Raw genomic sequence first — 22,998 nt, forward strand, 5'->3', positions numbered from 1 at the left:
TTTCAGAAGCAACCTGAATGGAGAGATCAATCAGGTTTGAGCGAAGGCCCCGGATGTTTGAGGTCCATACCGTGAGTGAGGAGAGAGGGGGAGCATCGGGTGCAGGACAGGGGAGGGGAGGGGTAGGGTCAGATGAAGGGTGAGAGGGGGATGTTGGAAGAGCAGTTGATAGTGTGTCAGAGATTACAGAAGAGTTACAAGAAAGGGAAGGATGAGGAGGACGAAAGGTTTGATGGTGATGAAATGAGGCACAGTGAGAGTTTGTTTGAGGGGGGGCAGAGGAAAGTAGAAGGTTGGGGGCGGTGGAGGTATGACATAGGAGGGAGAGGAAGTGGGGAGGAGGCAGCTTTGAGAAGGAGGTGGGAGGAGGGAGAATTTGGGAGGGATGGTTGGGGGGGAGATTTGAAGGGGAGGGGCAAGGGGGGAGTTTAGAAAGTGGATGATTAATGAAAGATGAACATATATAACAAATTGGGTTTGTTGTGCTTTTCAAGTTAGCGATTCGTTTAAGAACGATGGAGGAGGGATGGAATGAATGAGAATTTAGAGCATGGAGTGATTTGGAATCATAAGAGATTGAATATTTTTTTGAAATGGAATGAGTTGAAGAGGAAATTGAAAGGAGCCTTTTAAATAAGAAGAAAAACAGCGTGTTGTAATAAACCACTGAATAAAACACTGAAGGGGATAGTTGAAACATATTTAAACAGAACTGTGAAGAACAATCTTATATTCACAAAAATACCAATGGGGAGAGGAAGCCTAGAGCGACGACCACGAGTCACTTGAACAGGGCAAAAGGTGGAAGGCAAGGGGAAAATGGGGGCGGGGCGAGACAGCGCACGTGGGCAGAGGCAAAAGCACACGAGGAGAAAGGGAAATAAAAGTTTTTTTTGTTTGTTTTTGGGGGGGGGGAGGGATGTGGGGGTTACAACGTTAGACAAATAGTAGATGTTTGGTGAAGCTTGGTGGAGAAGGGGAAATTAAAAAAGCTAGCAAAACAGTGAAGGAAGGAACAACCTTCGACGGGGGAAGCCTGAGGCTGCAAGGCCTTGCTCGCGACGCGGCAAACAAACGATTAATTTATGAAAGATAAACACCGAGAAACTTCCAAGATTTGATTATCACAAGGGACACTATAAGTTCACACACCGAACGATAAATACAGTTTCGACCAAATACAATTGTGAACAGACTTAACTTTGAAAAACGTGGAGACCGTGTGGACCGTCGAAAACCCCTGGCACCGTCTCCAAGATCTCGCGAGATCATAATGGTCAAAATCACAAGTATAGTAATGGACAATAAATAATCAACTCCAAACATTTATGCGAGCCAAATCTGTGAAATTAAAAACTCAGTGTGCAACCCCTAAATTTAGTCCAAATGGCTAAAAATTTCACCACAAGGGTTTTTTCGTACATACAAAATTTTTTAAGTGTTAGGACCATGACATTAACTTTCACTTTTCGTAATATCAATAATATTTTGCTATTATCATAAATGTTATTAATTTTGTAATGAGAAGCAGCTTTGGAAAAACGCAACGAAAAACGCATTGGAAGAACTCCATGGAAGCGGCAGGAAGGGTCGTGTTTTTATCCCTTGTGGGGTATATAGACTACAGTAGATCTTCATTCAGGTGCGTTTGTCGACGTGACAAGCATAGACTGATGTCCGCATCCTTTCAAATTAATTTCATTTCAGTGTTAAACAGCATTAGCGACTGTGTAAAAAGGTAATCAAACGTGTTTGTGGTTTGTAATATTTGTTTTTACTTCTGGTAGGGGGTGCTCCCACTAAAACAGCACGATAAGTTATTTACACACGTTAACACAGTGTTTGGCCAAGTTGGAAAACCCCTTCTTGAGGGGGGATATTATTAGTATTAATATTGTTTTGTAACAACATTAATATAATGCTATTATCATCAGTTTTGTTATTATAAGGGGCCTTGGAAAAAGCCACGGCAAAGCTATCTTAACACAGATATACACCTCAACACGCAACCAAGGGGAAAACCCCCTTGGTGGTGAAAACCCCCTTGGGCAGGGGGCAAATTAATTCGCTACAACCTTCATTTTGTGACCCTTAGTTCACCTGTCAAGTTTGGTTGAGATTGCATAAGTAACAACCGAATGTATCGCTGTCAAAAATCATCAGACAGACAGACACCAAATTGCGTATTTTAGTATGCTGATAAGCAAGAGCAGACCTGATTTCAGGGCGACGTTTCACCTGTTTCCTAGCGAGCTACCTCAGGCCAATAAGTTGGCGTTGAAGGAAATTATAAAGTATATTGTATGTGGTACATATGGATTGTTACTTAGAATGGCTCACCAAGCTTCTGAAATAAATTGAAAATACTAAATGTACCCGAGAGAAAGGCCTGTGCCTCTGCAGAACGAAAGACTTTGAGAATTTTCTCATTCCGGGAAGCTGCCCGTAGTCCAAACTTCCAACCATGTGGGTCGGTACAAGGCCCATGTGGAAGGACAGGTGCTACACCCCCCCCCCATGCCCCCCCCGAAATATCACTACCAGTGAATGGACTGTATCTGGATGAGGTACTTCTAAACAGTGACGGGAAGGACATATCTGGGGCCTTTAAATGTGCAGAGTAAGTTTAAAATGATGGTATTTACTATTAAATATGTTGGGCGAGGGGTGGGGGAGCTAGATCAATTGAATCACAGATTTCACGCGAGCAACGGCAGGTTAAAAGTGACCCGCAAGCCAAACCGACTCCGTGTAAATGCGCACACGCAGCAAATGCGCAAAAAGGCCTCATTTAGCATTCATACATCATTCCGAAAGTCGAGTATCGATTCATGAATGAACCTCAAAGAAGGCATAATATTTTTGGCCTTGACTGGTCTATACGTTGTGCCCACCTACGTTTTACCATTAACTCTTACATGAAGCGAGGGGCAACTTGGCCCCTTATACACCATGACCCAAGAGCACTGCAAAATATTATCTTTTAAAAAGCAGTGCTGTTACACATCCCACAAATTAATTTAAAAGCAGAATTGGAGCTTAAATTTTCAAATATCTATTAAAATGTCAACATTATCAGGTTACAGGAACACTGGCTTGTTACCTCCACCATCAAAGGTGGGCACTGGGCAGAGGTTATGTTTCACTCCTGTCTGTTTGTTTATCTGATTGTGAGTCGTATATCTCAAAAAGTTGTGGACAGATACAGCCAAATTTGGTGCACAGTTTTCGTGTGTGACATGGAAGAATTGATTCAATATTGGTGAAAATTCAAATCCGGATTCTAAAAAAGCTAAAAAGGATATATAGCACAAATCTAAAAACGTTGTGCAGGGATTAAGCCAAAACTTGTTTGATTAGATTTTGTGGATGGATGATTAGATTTTGGTTCAGGTTCAAATCCAGATCTGGCCTATCAATACGGGATACAAAACAAACAGTTCACCCTGGCAGAAGTACGCGCTCTACCGAGTGCCGTTCTAGTTTACATATTTGAACTTGAATAGAATAAAGTAGAATGAAATGAAAAGATGACATGCTCACATGAGTGTTGGAGATGCACAGATAAGGGCGATATAAACCAATATCTCAGAATTCATCTCCATGCCTCTGCAAGCTTCAGCCTCATTTCTTTAAAATATTCATCGTTAAAATGCAAAATTCTCAGAAATTATTTTAAATAATGCAAAAATAAAAAAGATAAATGGAGTGTAAATTTATTCATGGAACAACTATTTTGAACAATCAAAACAGTTTGCATTCAAAAATGACCCGAATGTGCCTCTTCATTGATTATAATGGTAAGAATAACTAGAGAGGTTCCAGGGAACCTGAACTCAACTGGTCTATATCAATATGGTTAGAATATGCATAATAGAATCACAAACTATATAGTTTATATGTGCTAAAAATATATGACAAAAATGTGATTTTTCAATATGGCCACCCTGGTCCAGGAAGATCATTATCAGATACAATGGTCCAGGAAGCCAGATATGCCACCTAAGTTTCTGAAGAAGCAAGTTCCTCCGTTAAGTATCCTTGCCCATATGGCTGTGTCACAGCAGAGAGCCAGCGAGAGTAACCTTACGCCTTACTTTCCTGACAGATGTCGTCAGGGGTGATGACTGTCCTGAGTTCAGTGGGTACAATGCGCGTTTGTCATGAATGAGGGAAATCTCCTTTGCCTAAAACCAAAGCAGTCCATCTCTACCACAAATGAATATGTCACCAGCACATCCTGACACTATCATGACTACCATGAGCAAAGCACAGAAATCAACTCAAGAAACTGGACGACATTTCACCGTGTTCACAGCTGATCAAACACTATACACTGTACAGGGTTCCAATAGAGGTCCGGTGGGTACATCCAGATATATTTCCACATTTGATGAGGTGGAATGCCATTTTTTAATGGAATTTTGCCCTGCCTTATACACCATCGGCATATGCTGATGAGCTTTGTGGGTGCCATTGAAACATTGATAGCAGGGTCTGGCCTAGCACAAATTTTATAGTCTGAATTTGGAGGTGTGGGCAAAATGCTAAGTGGAAATAAGTTTCCAATGAATATGAGAGTTTTGCGCATGGTGGCTGAAGAGCTACTCCGAGATGTTGTCGAGCAAGGTCAGCTAAAGCACCATGATCATCTCTTGATTGAGCTGGAAGACCTGGCTTCTAGAAGTCACACTGCAAGATATGGGTTAATGTCTTTAATTTTGTCTTTGGAATTTGGTTGAGGTCAATAGTTCTTATAATGATGCTGTATGTAAGAGCAGAATGTGAAGGTTATTGGCCTCTTCACATGCAGGCAGCTAAACTCATGATGCCTTCCTTACTCCTTTGTATCCAGGCACGTCATTTATGCAAGATTGGAATGCTAAGGAATGGGTTGACAATTGACCATTATGAGATGCTATATCTGCATCAAAATTCGCCACCACGATCTGCACGAGACCATCTTCAGCCTTTGAAATTGCTGTAAATTGGCCACGCTGTAAATCTTGAAATTATTCAAATTAGCCACGTGATACAAACAATACATCGATTACGCAACCTCAAACTTGTCTGTAATGAAGACCTGAGTGAAATATACAATATTTAGCAGCATTGCAATACTTAAAGAATATTTCGATATTTGATCAGGAAGAAATTTGGTCTTTTAACGGCCATTTTGTTTTATGCTAATCTTACTATAATTCACCAAATGTCCGTCTGGTCTGTCTGTCTGTCTGTCTGTCTGTCTGTTCCCGAGTACCACAAAAACGGCTGAACCGATCGCAACTAAATTTTGGGTGGGTAATCCTCGGACCCCCTGGAGTAAAATAGCCTACATTGTTTTTCCAATCAGGAAGTTTTTTCCAATTTTCCAATTTTCCACTTTTTCCAAACACGATGGAATAATATTTACCGATATAAACAGTGATGTGGCTTTTATTGAAATTCTACAAATACTGTTTAAATTTTGATGATTTGCGTGTGATATGATTCAACGGATATTTATATAAATCGTTTAAAATAAAATAAAAACCTTCAATTTCTGATATTTTGCCTTTTCATTTGGGCCTCCCAATTGAAGCCCCGCCCATAAGGCAGGTACCATTGCTAGTTATCTCAAATTTACCAATGCTGACAGAAGTACAATAAAATCATTTTTCAAATCGGTGGTCTTGGCAAGCAAAATCCACTAAAAAATAAACAAAACGAAGTTGAGCCTTGCAGCTGCCAGACTATCTGCCACCTAAACAACCACTACTACGTAATCTTCTTCCTTAACAGCTTAAATTATTCCCACCTTCTTGTGAGTCAACTGGGAAACGTTTTGACATCAAAACAAATTTCAGTATTGTTATAATTATTGTTTAACAGCCACAATTATTCCCACGTTTAATGTGAGGTTGGCTGGGGAAAGCTTGGCCCTAGTCTTTCACGAATTGCCTGGTCAGGCCTGTCATTCGACTACAAGGTTAAGTTAGGAATATGTAATTTGTTCAAGGTGCCGGCGATAACTCGCCGACTCTTGGCGATATTTGACGTCCACTAACTAATACCGGCAGATGAAATTCCCAGTTCAACGTCTTTCCAAGGGATGGAACACATTGATGAATCACCCTGCGTCTTATAAACCAGGATGAGTTTATAGCTGGGTGGGGATTCAAATCCAGTCTTGACTGCTTAGAGGCGAGTGTGAGTACCTCGAGGCCATCCTACCAGGCCTGACATAAAAAAAAGACATCTTTAAAATAATGTTCTTACATTGAGAATACATTTATCCATTATTGGCCCGCTGAATGCATAGAAATACCACTCCATCAAGCAACCCAAAATAGTTTGAATGGAATGGAGTATTACAACCAACTAACTTCTTCATCTGGCATTTGGATGTGCTGCATCTATCTGAGCATCCCTGAGTTACAGAAAGACGTGACACAATCCACATAATTGATCACCTTAAATGAAGGACTGAAAGTATCCACCACCATGTTGCAGGCATGAATTCATTCTTCGCAGCATGCTCTCCAACAGAGTGTAGCATTTCTTTGGGAATATTGCTGACTCATATAAAGCCCATCAAATAGGACGGGTTGGAACAGTTCATTTGACCGCACGAGCATGCCAAAGTCTGAAGCTTGGGCCTAGTGTCAGGGGTGCTTTGATCTTCTTTATTTATTAGATATCTTACAGACGTAAATGGACACTCTGTTTGCTCTGCGCACTTTGCACGTCACGTTCAGCGAATGTCACCTCCCTGTGCCTTGTATTTATTGTGATTTTTTAAAAACCGCTTCCGTACACCGACCTTGAGGCTCGTTTTGCAAGCCACCGTCTACAATTCCAATGTAAGAGACATAATTACTCTTCTTTTGGGTCTTCAGATTCCTAAGGGTCTTTTGGGTCCTCTGCATATTTGGGGTCCTCAGGTCTTTGGTGTATTTTGGGTCTTTGGGGTAATTTGGGTGTTTGGGTTCCACTGGGTCCTCAGGGTCTTTAAGGATCTTTGGGGTCTTTTTGGTGTTTTAGATTATGTGGTTATTTGGGGTCGTTAAGGGTCTTCGGGGTATTTTGGGTTTTCAGGAACTTTTTGGTCTTCTGGGTCTTTTCGATTTTTTTTGGTCTTTGGGGTGTTTTGAGTCTTTGGGGTCTTCATGGTCTTTTTGGTCATTTGGGTCTTTGATGTATTTTGAGTCTTTGTGGTATTTTGTGTCTTCGGGGTCTTTTGGGTCTTTGAGTCTTTTGGGTCTTTGAGTCTTTTGGATCTTCAGGGTCTTTTCAGTCTTCTGGGTCTTTGGGATATTTTTGGTCCTTGAGGTATTTAAGGGTCTTCTGGGTCTTCGGATGTTCAGGGTCTTTTGGGTCTTCGGGTTATTTTGGGTCTTCAGAGTCTTCATGGTCTTGGGGTCTTTTCAGTGTTTTGGATCTTCAGGGTCTTTATGGGTCTTGGGGTCTTTTCAGTGTTTTGGTTCTTCAGTGTCTTTATGGGTGTTTGGGGAATTTTGGGTCTTCAGGGCATTTTGGGTTTTTGTTGCCTTTTGGGTATTTAAGGGTCTTGTGGTCTTTGGGGTATTCTGGGTCTTCACGAAAAATGGCAAAATTGAAAAAATGGCAAATATATATATATATATCTTCTGTAATGTGCCCAAGAAACTCATGGATTAAGTTGATGTAACATTCGGAGTTTACTGTTTCTGAGACGATTGAGCCAATAATTTTTTGCCGACTTACAGCAAACCAAACACCAATTTTTGCGGAATGCAATGGCCTTTCCTACATTGCATAAGGTTGTTCACTTAGGCCATAAACGATTGTTTTTTGAGTTTATATGCCCAGGAAGATGAAACCATGCTTCGTGTGTAAAAAAAACAACAACACAACATCCAAATTTTAATAAGACAAAATGGGAGGCTGAAAACCTCCTTTAAGATCACTCATCTCCCAATTTGCTTCCCCGTTTCTCTCTTCACGTTGTCTGAAGATATTACCACTTGGGTTTTCACTTCAGATGTACTACAAATACAGCTGTAGGATATTATTCTGTCTGTACCTGTGTTTCAATTAGCGGAGATAAAGAAGGCTCCATTAAAGATTTCCTTGGGTATTTAAAAAAGGTTGCCCAAACCTGTTGCCACATTCATCTGAACTATGAAGGAAGTACTGAAAGCCCATAATCATTTGCAATGAAATTGTAAAACATAAACAACGATGTCGACAGGATAGTACCTTACCATCGTAGAATGGACAAGACTTTGAGCTGCCTATTCTGGATTTGATTCTTGGCCTGACTATAAATTGTAAGATTTGGAGCTTTGCAGTGAGTCAGGGGGTTGCATCACTAACTGTGGTGTCTCTCGGATAGACCTTAATCTGGCCATCTGTCTGGTAGCATTAGTTGGTGGATGTGAACATCCCACAGTGTCTTTTGGTAAGGAGTTGAGGAGTTGGCGCCAGCACCGTGAATATATTTGAAATTATTGCCCTGACTGCCGATGGGAAAGCAAGGGCAAACCACCCAGTGGTTCACTGGCATGATATCCATTTGGATATCATACCAGTGAATCTTCAAGCTGAGAAAGACAGGCAGAGACAATGAGGAAGAGGCAAACACAATGATGAAGCAGAGACAATTGGGAAGAGACAGAGACAATGAGGAAGAGGCAAACACAATGATGAAGCAGAGACAATTGGGAAGAGACAGAGACAACGAGACAGAGCAGCAGAGACAATATAACAGAGCAGCAGAGTCAACTAGAGCAAAGGACAATGAGACAGAGCCGTTGAAACATTGAAACAGAGCAGCAGATACAATGAGACAGCTGCTGAGGCAATTAGAGAGAGGTCAATGGCACACCATCGCAAATCCCCATGCTTCCCACAAATTGCAAAATTGAAAAACGGCAAAAAGTTCCACAGAAAATTTGCCAATTTGAAATCTTAAATGATTTTTTTTTTTACATTTTGACCCTTATAACCGTAAGTCCCCACCCCCTGGGGGCATGAATCGGGAGTAAAATCCAAAATTATTTTAAAAAAATTTCAACATTTCATGCCACACCCAATGTTGATTGTATATACAAAGTTTCATTTTTAAAATGTTTAAAATGTGCCCGTAATTGCATCTTTTGGTGTTTGACCTTTTGGCCCTACCCATTCATGGCAATGCCATTGTACATTAATGCCATGTGGTGATCATAACTACCAAGTTTTGTGAATTTCTGCCAAACCGTTGAGGAGGAGATAGCATGATGGAGAGACAGGCGGACAGATAGACAGGCAGACGGACAGACAGACAGATGGAGCCAATTACAATACCACCACATTTTTTTTTCAAAAGCATGGGGATAATGAGCAGAGTGACAGACAATGAGACAGAGCAGCAGAGACAGGGGGACAGAGCGGCAGAGACAGGGGGACAGATCGGCAGAGACAGGGGGACAGATCGGCAGAGACAGGGGGACAGAGCGGCAGAGACAGGGGGGCAGATCGGCAGAGACAGGGGGACAGAGCGGCAGAGACAAGGGGACAGAGCGGCAGAGACAAGGGGACAGAGCGGCAGAGACAAGGGGACAGAGCGGCAGAGACAGGGGGACAGAGCGGCAGAGGCAGGGGGACAGAGCGGCAGAGGCAGGGGGACAGAGCGACAGAGGCAGGGGGACAGAGCGGCAGAGACAGGGGGACAGAGCGGCAGAGACAGGGGGACAGAGCGGCAGAGACAGGGGGACAGAGCGGCAGAGACAGGGGGACAGAGCGGCAGAGACGGGGACAGAGCGGCAGAGACAGGGGGACAGAGCGGCAGAGACAGGGGGACAGAGCGGCAGAGACAGGGGGACAGAGCGGCAGAGACAGGGGGACAGAGCGGCAGAGACAGGGGGACAGAGCGGCAGAGACAGGGGGACAGAGCGGCAGAGACAGGGGGACAGAGCGGCAGAGACAGGGGGACAGAGCGGCAGAGACAGGGGGACAGAGCGGCAGAGACAGGGGGACAGAGCGGCAGAGACAGGGGGACAGAGCGGCAGAGACAGGGGGACAGAGCGGCAGAGACAGGGGGACAGAGCGGCACAGACAGGGGGACAGAGCGGCACAGACAGGGGGACAGAGCGGCACAGACAGGGGGACAGAGCGGCAGAGACAGGGGGACAGAGCGGCAGAGACAGGGGGACAGAGCGGCAGAGACAGGGGGACAGGGCAACAGAGACAAGGAGACAGGGTGGCAGAGACAAGGTGACAGGGGCGGCAGAGACAAGGGGATACAGTGGCAGAGCCAGGGAAACCAGACAGCCAGAGGCAGAGAGGAAGAGGCAGAGAGGAAGAGGCCGAGAGGAAGAGGCCGAGAGGAAGAGGCCGAGAGGAAGAGGCCGAGAGGAAGAGGCAGAGAGGAAGAGGCAGAGAGGAAGAGGAAAAGGAGGAGGCAGAGAGAGAGAGAGACAGGGTGACAGAGAGAGAGACAGGGTGGCAGAGGGAGAAAGAGACAGGGTGGCAGAGAGAGAGAGAGAGACAGGGTGGCAGAGAGAGAGAGAGAGAGAGACAGGGTGACAGAGAGAGAGACAGGGTGGCAGAGGGAGAAAGAGACAGGGTGGCAGAGAGAGAGAGAGAGACAGGGTGGCAGAGAGAGAGAGAGAGAGAGACAGGGTATCAGAGAGAGAGAGACAGGGTGGCAGAGAGAGAGAGACAGGGTGGCAGAGAGAGAGAGACAGGGTGGCAGAGAGAGATAGAGAGACAGGGTGGCAGAGAGAGAGAGACAGGGTGGCAGAGAGAGAGAGAGAGACAGAGTGGCAGAGAGAGAGAGAGAGACAGGGTGGCAGAGAGAGAGACAGGATGGCAGAGAGAGAGAGAGAGACAGGGTGGCAGAGAGAGAGACAGGGCGGCAGAGAGAGAGACAGGGCGGCAGAGAGAGAGAGACAGGGCGGCAGAGAGAGAGACAGGGCGGCAGAGAGAGACAGGGCGGCAGAGAGAGACAGGGCGGCAGAGAGAGACAGGGCGGCAGAGAGAGACAGGGCGGCAGAGAGTGACAGGGCGGCAGAGAGAGACAGGGTGGCAGAGAGACAGGGTGGCAGAGAGACAGGGTGGCAGAGAGAGAGACAGGGTGGCAGAGAGAGAGAGACAGGGTGGCAGAGAGAGAGAGACAAGGTGGCAGAGAGAGACAGGGTGGCAGAGAGAGACAGGGTGGCAGAGAGAGACAGGGTGGCAGAGAGAGACAGGGTGGCAGAGACAAAGACAGGGTGGCAGAGCCAAAGACAGGGTGGCAGAAACAAAGACAGGGTGGCAGAGACAAAGATAGGGTGGCATAGACAAAGACAGGGTGGCAGAGACAGACAAAGAGGTACAGGGTTCTCTCGTGAAAAGCATTAAAATTCCAATGCTTCAGAATTAAATATCGGGACATCCAAAAAGCTTGACGCCACACGGAAGCTTTGGCATATTATAATTTCTCAGATTTCTGCTCAGGGATTCTGAAGAGCTACCGACAGATATGGGAAGAGGATGAGATAATAGTGTTAGAGAAAGACATTTATGTCAGTAGACAGTGAAGTACAATTCACTGGATGCCAAAGGCGACAGTATTCTCTGAAAATGCAGGACTGTGAAAGACCTGGGAATGCCAAGCATACATTTTTACGATGGTGCATAACCATAATCTTTCTAACTGTGCGTCCCGCGTTGCCCGTCAAGTAGCAGAAATAACCATAAATTATTAAAAGCAGTTTGGGAGAAAAAGGTCTCTTTGTCGACTTTAGACTCTGCACACTATGGCTACGAGGGAGGCCTGGATGTCCTGAATCCCCCTGCCCCTCCCCCTTTGATGTGCCACTGCTCCAAGGGCAAGCTTCCCTGGAAAATTTTGAATATCACATGCATAATTCTGGTATTTCCTGTACTGAGCGCAAAAATCCTGCTTTAATGTCTTTGAGATTTTCCATTTTACAATTGTAGTATCACAAAAAAGAAACAAAAATTTAGGAATTGCAGACTTTACTATGGGAAGTTATCCAGTTTTGGGAGTGTGATCATATTGATATTAAGCCTCGGGGCTGTTTTCCGATATGCTGTTAACCTGGGTGGATGAAGGAATTTGAGGATTGAGCATTGCACTCCTTTGGTGAAATGAAAATGCCGCACAGGGAAACGCAATGAAGCTATTTGTAATAGAGTGCGTGTGTGCAATTTACCGGTGATTTTAACATTGTCGTCAGGCCACAAAATGACCAAATTGCCACAAAAGAACTACAATTTGAGGCTGTCCGGGTTTCAATGACGATCCTGCAAAGAACCCTCGGAACAAAGATAGGAGAACATAAACCTTTACAACTTGGTTCGTGCAACGTGATCCGTTACCGAAATGCCGATGGATATGTTTGAGTGCTGGAAGGATTCCGTTCCACCTTCTGGACCCCGCAAATGGAGATTACCACCAACAAGATCAGAAATGGCTTCAATAACATGTTACTATACAATCGACTCCAATAGAAACTTGCACGCATCTGGTCAATTATCAAATTAGATGATCCAGGAAGTGCTGTGCACCGTTCTTTGTTGAGGCCTACTTCCGGTTGGTGAAGAGACATTGGCAGCAATTGGCAATCACAAACACGTCGCCCTAAGATGTTCCAAACATGTTACTGTGATTGGATTTAAGTTTGGAGATCATGCAAGCCAGTCGATGCGAGTGAAGCTGCGGCCCTGAGTCGCAGTGTTGACATATACACGACGCAGATGGGCAATGTCATCCAGAAAGATGAAGTTAGGCACCTTGCATTGGGTCAGAGAGATGACCTCATCTCCGAGAAGAACTCTTAATTTGGCAAATTTGAATACCCGCTCACACCATCATCAGTCCGCCCCCTAATAAATCGAACATGTTGCCTAAAGGTGCAATTGGCAAATTTCTTCTTACCTCTTCTACAGATTCTAGCACATCCATAGAGGTTTTCGCAGAATCTAGATGTGACGGTGAAAATAACATGGCACCAATGGTTGATCCTCCAGCTGAGATGGTGTTTGACCCATGGTCTGCGATGCTGTATACAACGCTGTGTTAGAGGGACGTGAAACGGGTATTCCAGACCTCGCACCACTCACATGTAGTCTGTGCTGAGTTGTCTGGGTCAAAAATTGCTGATTGTATGCTCTTTGCAGATCATGCTGTTTACAATCAGTTTCTCCTGGCAAGTGTGACCAACATAATGATCCTCACATCATACGCCACGTCACCATTGACGTATTATTGTTAGTTTCCTTTATACACATTGATTTCTTATTCACTTTTGCAATTATTGCCTTATTGTTATTTCATTCTTTGTTTTTGTTTGTTTACTCATATTATTGTTAAAGCCTGGTGTTGGCTTAGTGGTTAGGGTGCTGGCTTGGGATCCTGGGTTTGAATCTCGGTCGATCGCTGAATTAACGCCAGGGGGGTTGACTCAGCCTGTCATCCTTCCGAGGTCGGCAAATTGAGTACCAGTTCACTGGTAATTCCCTGTGAGTCGCAAGAGGCGACTAACAGGGTTGGCGGCAGGAAGGGCATCCGGCCATAAAACATTGCTTCAAAAAGGGGACCATGGTGCCCGAAAAAGGCCAACCCCTGCTCTGCGGGGAAAAATGGCCTCTAAAGGTGGTTCACTCTTGTTATTGTTATTCATTGTATTTTTGACTATTTTTCCATCATTCTTTACTATTTGGTATCTTAATCTAATTTATCGTTTTCATTTATATTGTTAGCCCATAGGCATATCAATACAAGCCTTGGCTTCTGAATATACCTTCATATTTGCTTCCCTATATATTATCTTGATTGTATCCTTCTGAGTTTTTTAAGTCCGCAGTATTACTTTCGTATATTTTTGTTTGACACTATGGAAATAAATGTTTCTTTGAATTGAATTGAATCACAAGGTGTAAGAAATCTTGGGTGACCTGAACAAGGTCTCTCTGTGAAATGAACCTTTCCCATGCCCTATAAATGACAATGTGATGAACAATATACTGTTACGTCGGTGGGGTAGTGATACGTAGTCAGGTAGATTTGTGTAGGTAACATGCTCCGACTGTCGTGAAGAAGAAGAACCACCACCATGTAATAAGTAGAGGAACTACCACTACCCTTATTAAATGTATTGTGTGTCTGTTTGATTTTTTGTGTGATAAATGTTAGCTCTTACAAGAGCCTCGATCCTATATACAAAAAAAAAAAAAAAAAAAAAAAGAGGACGGGTGGACGAAGCCAGGCACGGCTGGAGGAGCGACCTGCACGTGGCCCGTTCGCCTCGTGCGCGAGGCCTTCATCCCGGCCTACACCTGTTTCGCGCAACGTCGCCAACGCCCCGGATTATTTTTGACAACCCTGACGAGACCTCACCAGTGATTAGAGCTAAGCGCGCGCGCACACGCGCACGCGCACGCACACGCACACGCACACACACACACACACACTCTTATTTTCATTATCTTTCCCTGTGTCTGTCTGGGTCTGTTGCAGGAGCGCTCCGTTTAGGAATTTATTTTTACTGTCACGTTTTCTTGTTATCTGCATTTCTTTTAATAAATCCTTTTGTTATTTTTGTACATTTTAAATCCGCCTCGGTTTGAGTTATTTTTCGTAGGTTCGGGAACTGCCGGCGGACCACAGGTAAGCTCTTCAGTTTTCCCTTCTCTTTCTTCCTCCGTATATATAGTAAAATCCGCATTTGATCAGTCACCTCGGAGTTAAAAGCTTGCTTTGGCTATCCGTGATTCCCTGTGGTGTTCACCTGGGGAATCACACAACAATACTTTACTGGGAAACACCGGCACGTGTCTGAATAATTCCCTCTTAAACGACCCCAACTCGCTTGGTGTTAAATCATGCCTCGAGCCATTTCTAAACCGACTTGGACTACATGGGTGGCCAATTTAGAAAGGGTAATGACATTGGTCGTGCACACAGGTATTCAGATTTCGTCGAGATGCTATTTCCATGCAAATTTCCAGAATTGTAAGAAGTCAAGTGAAGTTGGAAGTCTGATTTCTAAATATTTCTCCTTCCTCATTTGGGCATGGTTTGAACATGTGACTAAGGAAATTCAGGAAGTGTGAATGAATGAATGAATGAATGATCGTTTTAAGGCCATTTTTCCCCTCTGGAGCAGGGGCTAGCCTTGCGGGTCCCATGACAATCATGGTTCCCTGTTTGAGGCAATGTTTTATGGCCGGATGCCCTTCCTGACACCAACCCTTAGTCGCCTCTTATGATGCGCAGGGATACGGTGTACCTATTCTAAATAGGGGGTACACACCGGGATCATTCATCCCAGCAAGCTGGTACTCAATTTGCCGACCTCGGAAGGATGACAGGCTGAGTCAACCCCCCTGGTGTTAATTTTAGCGATCGACCGGGAGTCGAACCCAGGATCCTAGAATCCCAAGCCGGCACCCTAACCGCTAAGCCAACACCAGGCTACAAATGCAGGAAGTGTGAATGCCTGGCTTATTTCACAGTTTCAAACTCGTTGCTCCATTGTTAATGTGTGGCATACACAGATTACTGAAAATATTATACAAAGTCCCACTGATTAAAAATAAAATTGATAGATCGATAGTTAAATCGATAAATCGATAGATGGGTAAGTAGATATATGAGAGCATAATGGTGTCGCAAGGTATGACGTAATGCGTTGTGTGGTGTTAAAACTGATGCAAATCTCTTTTGTAGATGATGCAAACTCACTGAAGCTTGTCCTGTGGATTGGGTTTGCGTCTGCCACCCTGGATTTGTGCTGGATCTAGCATTGTGTATTCCCAGATGGTGTTCGCACCTCCACTCACTAATGTCTGCACCATCTGGATGGATACACACATACACAAACACGTAGATGAGTCCAGCACTAAGCACGAAGATAAAGTAGAGCTGACGGTGAAGGCATATAATGTGCCAGCTTTTTCTCCGAAAATAAATAAAACTAGAGGCGCGCGCAAAACAACGTAATCGTCCCTTTACAAAGTAGCATGATATGCAGTGGATATGGGACTGCAGCATTGGTGATGATGCCTCGCATGTGAACTAGTGATGATGCAGAGAACAAAACTGTAAAAACCATAGAGTGGAATGGACAACAGCACAACCAATTTGAGGTTTTGTCAAAAAAGGCAGGCTGAGAAAATCCAACGTTTTACCCACAGAGGCCTTCATATCTCAAATGCCCTCTCATCGTAATAGAACACAGGACTACAACAGACCACGAGACCAAAGCAATCATTCTGATGATTGTCTGGGGTACGAGCCACGACTCGATGGTTGACTGGATCTCGTGGTGTAATGGAGGCTGTGTTTTACTCAAATAACAGTAAGCAGGAATAGACTATAGCGACACCACGTCACGGCTCATTGTATGCTCAACTGCCACAGTTCAGACTATAAAACAATTGTCTACTTGTATGATCGATATCATGCGACCCACCTTTTCATGTCAGCGGAATGAAGTAGTCTGCGATAGATCCAATCTTTCTTCATTTGTTCAGCTCCATTGCAAACGACCGCAAAGTTGGATCTGTCGCCTCGCCTACCTGAACCGGAAACTACAAAAGTGCGTGGGGTGTCCAATGCCAGAAATCGACCTAATCTAATCACCAAAATCGACCAGTTGAAATAAAGTAGACCCTTTGCAGTTAGTATGTGGTGCAGTATGTGGTGCGTCCACAAAAATAACTTTTAAAACCTCGGGATTCACTGTCTACCTATTTGTACACTAGCTTACCCTTGGAACGCTGCTGCACCATGTGCCCTGAGCTTGTATCTTTACCATCATACTTATAATCAGACAAAAGTAGTTACCATTCTCTGATTACAGGAGTTTTGAAAAACACTCGCATCGATTCGGGTGATGTGATTCATTCGGCAAACCGGTCACATGGCAACTATGTCATTAAAGAAAACACAATTATTGCACTATTTCATTCCTGCAATGAATAGACGTAAATACATAACAACAAAGAAGAGTTTCATGTGTGCACCACACATCGCTGCAAAGGATCTGTACTACAGTAGATGAAACTGCTTCCTTTCTGTGACGAGATGAACCAAAGGACACGTTACTTTGTGACCTCAGACATTTCAGGGCCCATCGCAGCAAACAAACTACCTTTGATACTGAATACTATTTGGGCCTTTTTAAGCTAGAAAGAGTAGTAAAGGAAAGGTAGAGGTGAAGAGGATGAAATGGAGGTGCAGTAAAATGACCAAAAAAAAAGAGAAGTTTAAAAAAGTATTGCGTACTAATACTACCAGCCTCAGTGCTGTAATGGTGAGAGCGTCCGCTCCGGGTCTGGGAGGTTGGCGGTTCAAACCCCGGCCGAGTCATACCAAAGACTTTTTTTTTTATCGTATGAGCTGCTTCCTTGCACTCAGCATTTAAAAAGAAAGAGCACGGACAAGCAACAGTGGGAAGGCAATTGCAAACCACCGGGTTTAACCTTTGCCAAAAAACTGCTCTGGCAGTGACAAAAAGTGCCCAGTATGGGACTGGGTAGAGTGCATACCTCTGCCAGGCTGAACAGTTTACTTTTTGTATATCACCGATAGGCCAGATCCGTATTCGCATCTTCACAATAATCTAATCAATTAATCATCGTCACATACCCAAACTGTACACCAGATTTCGTCTGAATCCATCCATATAACTTTCGGAGATATCTTGCTCACAGACAAACAAATAAACAAGAAACATGTCGTGCATAGCACGATACTTGCGAAATCCCCAAAATAAGTTGTTGGCCTATGATGACCTCAAAAATAATTGGTGGTTGAATTAAGTGACCTGGTATGCAAATCCTCTGAAAATTTCAAGTCAATCGGATGAAAATTGAGGATTTTAGAGATTTGGCCTATGTTGACCTTTTGGCCTATGTTGACCTCAAGAATACTTGGTGGTTGAATTCAGTGTCCAGATATGCAAATCCTCTTAACATTCCAAGTTAATTGGATGAAAATTGAGGATTTTAGAAATTCGACAAAGTTGTCCTTTGGCCTATGTTGACCTATTGACCTTTTGACCCCAAAAACAATCGGCTTCTTGCTTATGACCAACTCTACCATTTGGTGAAGTTTCGTGAAGATCGGTTGAAAATTGTGACCTGTAGGCGACTGACATACGGACAGACAAACAGACAGAATAACACACAAGACCAACCAATATAATTGAAAAATCTTCGATTTTCGCAAGTAAGACACAGGGAGGTAACTTGGCAGAGGTAACTAGTGTTGAACTATGAAGATGGGGGAATTGGAAGACATGTTATATCGAGAAGAATGGGTTCGCGTCACACAAAGCAAAACCTGGTTTCATGAACTTCTTCTTTTACATGCAGCACAAGGCTGTGGGGTAGGATCATTGGCTGAGGGCGTAGCTATGCTGCTGATGCAACTGCTGAATTTGATCAGAGTGCCAGGAATAGCTCTCCTACTCTTCTCGAAGGACAATCGAATGAACAAAGTAGATGGAAGACTGCTTTAGAAAAAATGGGCAGGAAGATTTGGGGGAGGCATAGCTCTTATATAACCACCTTTAGAGGCCATTTTTCCCCGCAAAGCGGGGGTTGGCCTTTTTCGGGAACCGTGGTTGTTGTTGTTTTTTTTGGTCCCCTTTTTGAAGCAATGTTTTACGGCCGGATGCCCTTCCTGACGCCAACCCTTTTTGCCGCCTTTAACGACAAACAGGGAATTACCAGTGAACTGGTACTCAATTAGCCGACCTCGGAAGGATGACAGGCTGAGTCAACCCCCCTGGCGTTAATTCAGCGATCGACCGGGATTCGAACCCAGGATCCTAGGATCCTAAGCCGGCACCCTAGCCGCTAGCCCAACACCAGGGATCAATAGCTCTTATATGAAGAAAGAATATTGCCTCAATGGAAATGGAGGACATCGTATGATAATCAGATATTAAGGACACAATGTGGACAAAGATGTGAGACAGGAGGAGTAAAAAGAAAAAAGTAAGATGTTGTTTTAAAGCACCAGGGCTGGCGAAAAAGCTCGATAAGAAACTGAGTTATGTAAAGAGAGACCAAGAAGGCAACGTGGAGTTACAATCATGGGCGTCTTTAAATTTGCCGAGACAAAATTGGGCTCAAGTGCATGCACACTGCAGCACTCATCGCACACCAACACACCCCGGTTTATGGAAGCCCAGCTGGAATCTGCGCACACTCAGTACAAGTAAATTGTTTGAGGATGAACGCAACAATTGATATTCTCTTCCAGACCTGAGCAGAACAATGGCCAGCCAAGGCGAGGAAATGTTCAAAAAAGTAGCAAAGGATGACAATCCAAGTCAGATTTTTTGGTAGACAACAGAGGATGACGTACACAAGAGCTTCTAGGATGTGATATAATGTCAACCACAGGCCCAAATTCCATTCACAGCAAGTTTGTCCATTGTCTGGTAATGTCCTTGTACAATGAGGTCCACCAATGTCTCTGCCCCACAAGTGACTTACATACAAGCTTCAACATGAACTTTATGTCACTGTAAAAATAATAATTAAAATATATAAATAAACAGGTGTCAAGTACAATTAAAAAGATTTTACAATAATGTACAAGGAAACATGAGGGGCTGTCTCAGACAAGACAAACCCCAACATCCCCCTTACACTGAGGTATTTCAAATCAAATATACGCAAGGAATTCAAGAAGTACGACCACACACAAATATGCATTTTTTATAAACGTAGCTCTTGAGCTTGTAACTATTCCATTACCACGTATTGCTACCTTTTTGCATCTGCAAGCACAACACCTGCATCATGAAGTTTCCCCACCTTGAAGAGTGCTGGTGGCCAGCTGCTGTGTTGCAAGTGCTTCACTTGAGAGATATGGCGTCCAAGGCTGCGATGCACACTGCAGCACTCATCGCACACCAGCACACCCCGGTTTATGGAAGCCCAGCCGGGATCTGCGCACACTCCGTACAAGTAAATTGTTTGAGGATGAACGCAACAATTGATATTCTCTTCCAGACCTGAGCAGAACAATGGCCCAGGTGCTCCTTCACAAACAATCTCGAGCCATTTCTAACATTTATTATTTTTGATATGTGTGTGCGTGTGTGTATGTATATATGTATGTATGTATGTATGTATGTATGTATGTATGTATGTATGTATGCATGCATGTATGTATATGTATGTATATATATATATACATACAGAGCCTGGTGTTGGCTTAGCGGTTAGGGTGCCGGCTTGGGATCCTAGGATCCTGGGTTCGAATCCCGATCGATCGCTGAATTAACACCAGGGGGGTTGACTCATCCTGTCATCCTTCCGAGGTCGGCAAATTGAGTACCAGCTTGCTGGGATGAATGATCACGGTGTGTACCCCGATTTAGAATAGGTACACCGTATCCCTGCGCATCGTAAGAGGCGACTAAGGGTTGGCGTCAGGAAGGGCATCCGGCCATAAAAACATTGCCTCAAACAGGGCCATATGAGGTCATGGGGCCTGCAAGGCCAACCCCCACTCTAGCGGGGAAAAATGGCCTTAAAAAAACGATCATTCAAACAATTAGAAACTGACTCTAATATAATAAGGTATTTGACATAAGACGAACAAACAAGCCATTAGTTGGGATCAGCGCCACCACAGGAAGCCATGTCTGACAAGAGAAAATATAAACAATCACAGGGACAAGATAAACATGAGGGTTTGCCGAGGAGCGAGTGAGCAAATGTCTAAAAGGATCAAAGAAAGGAAAAGAAAACTAGAAAGAGTAATCATATTGCAGACCCTCACCAGGTGTTTTTCATGGTTTTTAAGGCTTTTATGTTAAAAAAAACAAATATGGCGGCCGAACCACGTGACCGATGACGTCATCATTTTTTTTCCTCCACCAATTTATCCCGAGATGATGCTCAAGAAATTTCATCTTGATCGGATGAAGTTTTGTACTAGTCGAATTATGACGTCATAATGGAGGCACCTATGACATCATCATTAACACATTTTATTATCCTTGGAGAGTTCTTTAAAATGAGCCATGTCTCAATTTTTTCTATGCTGCGCTTTCGGAGTTCGAGAAAAAACGAGACATGACAAGGAAGTGGAAGTAACACAAGACGATTAAAAAAATAAGATTATAAGTATTTTCATTGACAAAAACAACAATTAAAGATATCCTGCTCACAGATAGACAAACAAACAAGGGTGAAAACATAACCTCAGTCCACCTTTGGTGCTGGAGATAATGACTTCACATAAACGACTAATGGTACCGTGAACTTGGAAAGGTGAGCATGGAAATGACTGTTAAATGTGTGCAATTAGAACAAAGGACAAAGGAGAAAGGATAACCGAAATATAATCCATCGAGACACCAGAGTAACACCGCAAGAGGACCAAAAGGAACACGCATTCATGAAGGAATGACAATTAGGATTCAATTTATTGCATTTAAACATTATCTATCTGTCATAACGACATAAGCTATGGGGTATATTCAGTGCATTCAGAAAGTATTCAGACCCCTTCACTTTTTTCGCATTTTGTAATGTTGCAGCCTAATGCTGAAATCGTTTAAATTCATTTTTTTCCCTCATCAATCTACACTCAATACCCCATAATGACAAAGAGAAAACAGGATTTTAGAAAGTTTTGCAGATTTATTAAAAAGAAAAAACTGAAATATCACATTGACATTAGTATTCATACCCTTGGCTATGACACTTGAAATTTAGCTCAGGTGCCTCCCATTTCTCTTGATATATATCTATATATCCCCCTACCCAAAATTCATAACAAATATATAAAATATATAATATATATAATAAATAAATATATAATAAATATACATAAAATAAATAATATACTCGTATAATGTATACTGTATATAACATATCATATAATATATTAATATATATATATATATATATATATATATATATATGTATATATTATTTATTTATTTACTTTGTGAAAGACAACAATGAACAACTGCTTTAGCAGTAGACCAGGTTGAAGATGTAGTATGCTGAACGTTGGTAATGGCCGAGGGTAGGTTATACAGGTTACTCCGGACATGACAACTTTGCGAAAGAATCATGGAAAAAACAAAACAGATTCAGAGGCAATGATGACTTTTTCCTGGCATCATGGGTCGTGTACGCCGAATGGTATATTTTACTTGCTATGTCGAATTATAACGGAAGTGACGTGACACCTGGGTGAGGGGGGTTGAGCTTATGGTCTGCTTCATAATGGTGCAGCATTATAGGTTGCTAAAAATAAATTTGAAAAACACCGAGACAATCAGATCATTTCCAACAGAACAAGGGCAGCACATTCTGTCGACATCAAAATGATCAACAAAGGCATGTCACATGCATGACAATGGAGCGCAGAAAGGAACCAAAGTGAAATAATTGGATTTGCATTAAACATTGTATATCAGGTACGTTTATAAAATGAATTAAAAAATAATCTTCATTCATTGTACCAACAACAGTTGTTTATGATTCATGTGCAGACTATTTTTGTGGGGAGCAGAGGGGGGACTGGAACTCTCCTCTTTGTCTCAACCTGTCGATCATTCCTCCGCGTCTGCAATGTGTTGCTGACCTTGTTTGGGTGGGGATTTCCTCTCTGTCACTGTGTCTGCTTCAATTGTACCGTTTTGTCGCTTCCACTTTTCCCCGTCTCGTTCCTCTATTTCACCCTCGATTCTGTTTCCATCCATTGTTTCATGTTGAGACAGAGAGATGATGGTGACGTCGAGGAGAGGAAAGAGGAAAAGAATGAGAGGAGAGAGACCGACTGACTCATCTTATTACCTTCGCCACCGAAGGTGGATGGAGGATATGTTACACCTCTGTCTGTTTGTCTGTCTGTGAACAAGATATCTCAAAAAGTTGTGGACGGATTCGGAGTAAACTTGGTGGAAAGTTTGGGTGTTTGACAAGGACGAAATGATTCCATTTTAATGAAGATCTGAATATGGATTCGGATGCGCGAATTATTTAATTTTGAAGTTATTC

General features: G+C 43.3%; 1 protein-coding gene across 1 annotated transcript in view; it reads right to left on the reverse strand.

The window, feature by feature from the left end:
• LOC137439244 (ARF GTPase-activating protein GIT1) overlaps positions 1–22,700 on the reverse strand; it is a gene marked incomplete at its 3' end in the record, with an annotated part of 128,344 nt that extends 105,644 nt beyond the window's left edge. Inside the window, 3 exon segments of the mRNA XM_078768964.1 lie at positions 15,698–15,810; positions 19,789–19,988; positions 22,583–22,700. Coding sequence (XP_078625090.1) covers positions 15,698–15,810; positions 19,789–19,988; positions 22,583–22,700 — 431 coding nt within the window.
• Between the last annotated feature and the right edge of the window lie 298 nt (positions 22,701–22,998).

The sequence above is a fragment of the Myxine glutinosa genome, unplaced genomic scaffold (assembly GCF_964187855.1).
Source record: "Myxine glutinosa unplaced genomic scaffold, kmMyxGlut1.1 SCAFFOLD_773, whole genome shotgun sequence".
In the NCBI taxonomy this organism is placed as follows: Eukaryota; Metazoa; Chordata; class Myxini; order Myxiniformes; family Myxinidae; genus Myxine; species Myxine glutinosa.